This window comes from Pleurodeles waltl, chromosome 7 (assembly GCF_031143425.1).
Source record: "Pleurodeles waltl isolate 20211129_DDA chromosome 7, aPleWal1.hap1.20221129, whole genome shotgun sequence".
Classification (NCBI taxonomy): Eukaryota; Metazoa; Chordata; class Amphibia; order Caudata; family Salamandridae; genus Pleurodeles; species Pleurodeles waltl.
In genome coordinates, this window is record NC_090446.1 from 46,473,756 (window position 1) to 46,479,755 (window position 6,000).

The 6,000-nt window shown below is 44.4% G+C and overlaps 1 protein-coding gene across 1 annotated transcript in view; it reads right to left on the reverse strand.

Annotated features, from left to right (window-relative positions):
* The window catches only part of LOC138303602 (uncharacterized), a 94,277-nt gene extending 90,069 nt beyond the window's left edge, over nt 1–4,208 (reverse strand). The window contains exon 1 of the mRNA XM_069242893.1: nt 3,757–4,208. Within this exon, the coding sequence (XP_069098994.1) occupies nt 3,757–4,158 (402 nt within the window). The 5' untranslated portion in view covers nt 4,159–4,208. The remainder of the gene's footprint in view (nt 1–3,756) is intronic.
* Nucleotides 4,209–6,000: the final 1,792 nt, after the last annotated feature.

Sequence of the window (6,000 nt, forward strand, 5' to 3'; positions counted from 1 at the left end):
GACGGGGCGGTGGAGGTGGAGCAACCTCCACTTCCCCACCGACCGCCAGTATGGCGGCTGGCGGCTCTCCGTCCGAAAAAGGACAGAGGGCTGCCAGCAGTCATAATACGCCGTGCGGAAAACCACCTGCACTGGCGGTCTTTAGCACGGCGGTACCTCGGCGGTCTTGAACAAAGACCACCGAGGACGAAATGAGGGCCATAATCCCTGTTTTGTCAGTATTGTACTTAAGGTGATTTACTTCCATCCACTGAATAACTTTAGTCAGTTTTTAAATTTGATCTCCAGGCCAATAGAATCTTTATCCAACAACAGAATCAGTTGTGTGTCATCAGCATATGATGTGGCTTCAATACCAAAGGAGGTAATCAATTAGATCAGAGGGCCAAGTAAATAGTAAATAGTGGTGGGCTAAGAGAAGTGCAGTGGGGTACCCCTGAAGTGACAGTCTTTTCGGGGGAAAAAGATCCTAATATAACCGTATGTCTGTAACCTGAGAGGAAGGATTTAATCCAGATCAATGCCAGGTGGGAAATTCCACGGTCCTTGACACGTTGCAGCAGGATGTCATGGGAGATCCTATCAAAGGCCTCTGATAGATCTAGTAAAATCAGCACAGCATTTTTCCTGCATTTATCGTCAGTTTTTGCGTGTCTGCCACTTCCAACAGCGCTGAATCTGTGGAGTGTCTTGTAGGATGTTAGAATTCTGCAAAAACGCAGTTAGTTGTTCATTAACCAATTTTTCATTTATTTTACTTAAATAGGAAGTACTGAAATCAGTTTGAAAGACTAGTGGGATCAGCCAGTTGTTTTTTTCTATAGCGGTTTAACAACTGCTAATTTCCAGTCTTTGGGGACCTCCGCTGTGGTCAATGAAGTATTCTAAAGTTTGTTAATTACAGGGTTTATGTAATCAACAACTTTGGGAAATATGCAAGGGGAGCAAGGGTCATGCAGGGGATCCTGATTTACAGGCTAAAATAGCTTGATGTGGCTGAGATCAAATTATTCTCTGGAAAGTTGACAGTGATGGTCATGTCTGGGGAATGTTCCCTGTCGGCACATTCTTTAAAGAGGAGGCAATTCAAAACCCTTGTTGGATAGTCCGTATTTTTTCATCAAAGAATGAGGATATTTTATTGCATAAAATTTGAGACGGTGGAATATCCCTAATTGTTGCTTTAGGTTTAAAAATGATTTAGCAATTTTAAAGCTTTGATTTTTTATTAGATTGGGCTTTATCAATCTGGGAGGAGAAATGGCTTTTTTTGTTATCTTAATCAGGCCAGGGTAGATTTTCAGGGACTTTCTGAATGTACACAAATCTTCAGCATTATAGGATCGCCTCCATTTATCTTCAAGTTGTTTGGGCTCAGATGTAGGTCTAACACAGTCTGTGAATACCAGAGGGCTGAAGGCAGAGATTTTGCTTTGTTCTTAGAGGGAATTAATGGAGCTAATTTATTAATGGATTGAGTAATCCAATTAATAAAAGTTGAATTATTGTCAGCCACGTTACCTAGAAGGTGGGGGTAGAGGAAGATTGCTCCATAACAAGGTCAGGATCTGATGCTAGTTTTCGACATTGTCGTACCAAATGGGAACCTGACGCTGACGGCGGGGGAGCGGGACTCCTTCATTCATATCGTAGTCTAAATGGAATCAACATATGATCAGACCAAACCTGCCTGATAGGGGGGTCAATTACCAGGTGATGGTTATTAGAACAGAATCCATCCAGTGTATGCCCTGCTGTGTGTGTAGATGAGGTGAACAACTGAGAAAGGCCAAGGGAACTTTAAGTATCTATAAATTGGCTACCTCTGATTTTCTACTGCACTCCAAATGGAGATGAAGTCCCTAACATTGTAACATTTTCAAAATGCAAAACAGACAGAGCAACGGCATCACCCAAAGAGGCTTAAAAACTAGCACATGGACCAGGGGAGGGACAGATGAGGCTGCCCGCAAAGGACATAGAAGGGCTGATCTTAAAACAAAGTCAAGGCTTTCAGCCCCTCTGAGGGAGCCTAAATCAAAAGTCTGACATTGGAAAACATCTCAGAGGATTATAGCCAGACCACCCCTGTGAAATTCTGTCCTATCCTCTCTAAGGGTAGTGTAACCCGGGGGTAAATCTTGTGCAATGTCAGGGTTACACCAATCTTTAAGCCATGACTTTGTGATAAACAAAAAATCCAACTGAGAGTTAATGAGCAAATCGAATATTTCTTGAGCATGTTTACTCAAGGACCCTGGGTTAAAGAGGCCGCCCAAAAATGATCTTGCTGCTGGCGCCTGAGAAATGGCAAGGGGAGATGCTAGGGAGACCCCAAACACAGCGCTGCACTTAACACATGATAGTAGGACCTTCGATATTGGCTGGGGAGAGCAACAAATCACAGTGCTTGGTGGAAACATTAAGGCCCACATTTATACTTTTTTAGCGCTGCATTTGCGCCATTTTTTGATGCAAAAGCGGCACAAACTTACAAAATACAATTATATTTTGTACATTTGTTCTGCTTTTGTTATATTTTGTAAATTTGTTCTGCTTTTGCGTCAAAAAATGGCGCAAATGCATCGCTAAAAAAGTATAAATATGGGCCTAAGTACTTATAAAACATCTGGTGGCATAGACATACCAGGGGTTAAACGAACAGGGTGGCTGCCGCTGGTCGCATTCGGGTCGGGGGTCGGGCGCAGATGGGCTCCATTTGGCACGCATTCAGCGCGCCTGCTGCATGCATCCGCGGCATCCACCCACTTTAATAGTACATCACCAAAAAGAAATAGGGCACCACACAATAAAAATCCCTACTCTACAAAAGAACTCCGGTAATACAGGGAGTGGAAATCTAATAATGTATGATGTGCAAGTAAAAGTAACTCAAAGTTAAAACAGATTAAATGAATTTAAAATGTTCCCCCTTTGTGAATTCAGAGTTTCGTACAGACAATAAAAAGACCCCCCCCCACTTTTTAGCATAAACACAGATGGAACCAACAAATGTCAGATCACAGCATTTTAAAGCCAAGACTAGCTGCTGCGCACCTGCGCCATCTGCAAACTTTATTAGTAAGTCACGAAAAAGAACTACAGCGCCACACACCAAAAATGGCCGCTCTAAAAATGAACTCCGGTGATGCACCAGCAGAGGTGAGAACGTTCAGCTCTTATCATCTGCTAGATTAATCCTTTTCAAAATGTCCTATCTTCTAAGTCATGGGAGTGTGTAAATCATCTTAGTTTGTTTGACAAGCTGCACTGTGCCAGGGAAGTAAGTGGTTATCTACAAGATCTGATTGCTCCTCCTGTTGAAATTTAGGAGCAAACAAATCTGACCTCAATCAAGAATTAAACACAACATCAGGTAAGAAGGTGAGTGCTAGGTGCATGGATTTTGGAGGAAACCCTAAATTCATAACACTGTGAAGGTAAATGCTGAAAAATATCTGGTACTCACTCATACAAGGCTAAAGTGAACTGACAATGAAGGAAGTAAATGAAACTTATTTTGCACATCTGGAAACAGCCATGAGCAGGACAAGTTAGTGCACCTATAATACTTCATCAACTTGGACAGCTGAGGTTCTTCATACCTTCACGACAGCGTAACAATCAGTCCAGGCAGGCAAGTGCTTCACTGCCCCACATAGCTGTAGGTAGCGCTATATAAATGTTGCAATACAATAGATTGGGTTTAAGGGGACAAGCCTGCTCTTGCTTCATGGAGGACACTGCAGCTCCTACCTGGTACTGCTCAGCGGCCTCTTCGATGGGGATCACTGCATGGTCCTTGTGCTCGCGGGATCTGTCGCAGATTGTGCACACCGCTCTCTGGTCTGTCTCACAGAAGAGTTTGAGGGGCTCACGGTGTCGCTCACACAGGTCTACAGAGTCTCCTGGCTGCTGAGACATCCTCTGAGCAATCTCCACCAGGTTTGAGAGCTGCAGATTCCTGGGGAGGTCCGTCTTTGTACACTTTCTCCTGCACTGGGGGCAGGTAAGGGTTCCCCCTGCACTGCCCCAGGACAGAGTGATGCATCTCCTGCAGTAGCTGTGTCCACAGTCGATGGTCACCGGATCTGTGAAGTATTCAAGGCACACGGGGCAGGAGACCTCATTCTGGAGGTCTGAGAGAGGGGCGGCCATGGCGAGCTCTGAAGCTCTCGGAAGCAGCTCTGCAGTGGCCTTAGTTTCACTTTCTGGGGAGTTGTGTAACTCTTTGCTTGAGATCAAGATCTCGAAGGGATAGCAGATATTGCACAACTCCGTGTACAGGTAGGTGATTTCCAAGAAACATCAGACGGAAGTCGAAGTTCGCTAAGAACCGACCGCAAGTGTTGTGTAATACCAGGAGCCCGCCCCCATCTCAGCAGAAGAGAGAAAAGTCCAGCAGCTTGTCTGATCCTGGGCACTTTCGTTTCCGAAAAGAGCCGAAAGGCGGGGGTAGCGCGACTGGAAAGGGGCACCCGATGTCTCCCTCTTGATATCGTTATCTCTTCTTGAGAGCAAGTGTGCGTCTACTCTTTCCCCATCCGAAAATCCCACAGAGTGGGCGAAAAGGGGAAATGAAATATATGGTTTCAAGCATCTTACCAAAGGGTGCTCTCTCAGTGGCAATCTTTCCATATTCACAAGAAGGGGTGTCACATTAGCTACACAGGGCACTGATGTAGAACAGGCCTCGGATTGTTAAACAACTGCGCTCCTTTTTCTCAGCACAAAGGAATAAAACCCTGCAATCTCCCACCGTGCCATCTTTGCACTATACAAGCCCACCATGATACAATGCTCGTGGAAGGTGGATCTTCCCACCCAGCCTTGGAGACACAAGTGCCAAGCAACCCTCCCTACTACCTCTTACAAACTGGAGATGCCCTTGGAAGCCACGATAAACAAGTATTTGCAATGCAATGGGTCTCGCATTAGCTCGAGTTAGAGCTATTAGCGTTGTAAATTCCTAACTTGACTTTTCTTGCCACATAATTGGAAAATGAAAAGTAATATAAGTGAGCCGATTTAAAGCACCATGGCCGCCATGAGTGTGAAGGAGAGATACAAAAAGAACAAGAAGTTTGCTCGCAGTCAAACTTATCGGCAATCGTGCAATTATCCATGTAACAGCGTCGGCCCTCAAGGTGGTAAAAAAACCGCCCCAAGGAGGGACAAACAAAAAGCATTTACCAATGATAACAAAGGATTTTTGAAAGGCAAACCCACGAACGAGTGAAAGTGATGAGCGTGTGGTGGGCCTGGTTAAAAGCCTACAATACTTACAACAGGTCAAAGTGCTTGTGCGCTTGACCTAAAAGATTAGGATTCTGCTTCACTTTCACCTGAGAGTTGTGAAGGAACCAAGAAAGACTGTCCACCTTTTGGCTGCACACTTGGATTGAGTATTAGAAGATTTAACTCAAGGCAGACAGAATAGTTTATGGGTCCCACCTGCTTCCTGGAGTGGTACAGAAGAAGGAAGTTGCTCACATCCATCACAATGATCTTCAACTTATCATTGAAATACAAACTTTTTGGGCCACATAAATGGCCTTCATTTCCAGGATGTTTCTGTACAATTGAGAATCTAACATCCTTTGTAGAATTTACAGTGCACTAATCAGAATTGTTACGGAGAATACATGAACTGGGAGGTAGCTTCCCAAAAATAACATGCAATGTCAGTGCTGTTCACCTCCTGCCAACTCTCCGTGGCACAATGTGGAAGGTTTGAAAAAAAACCATTGTTGCAGCATACATTGTTTGGGATGTAGAGTCGTCAGGTGAAGAAACCAGAAAAAGTATCTAAAACAGAAACATGGATGTGTTGGAGGGTGCCGCAGTCCAAACCACCGCACAAACAAGCGTAAAACATGCAACTTGCAGTTCACAATTATCAACAGACAGATGGCAGCTGTTCGGAGAACAGAGCAGATTACACGGTTTTCACAATGTAACACTGTAAAGGTAAATATCATTTGAAAGGCGCACAATCTG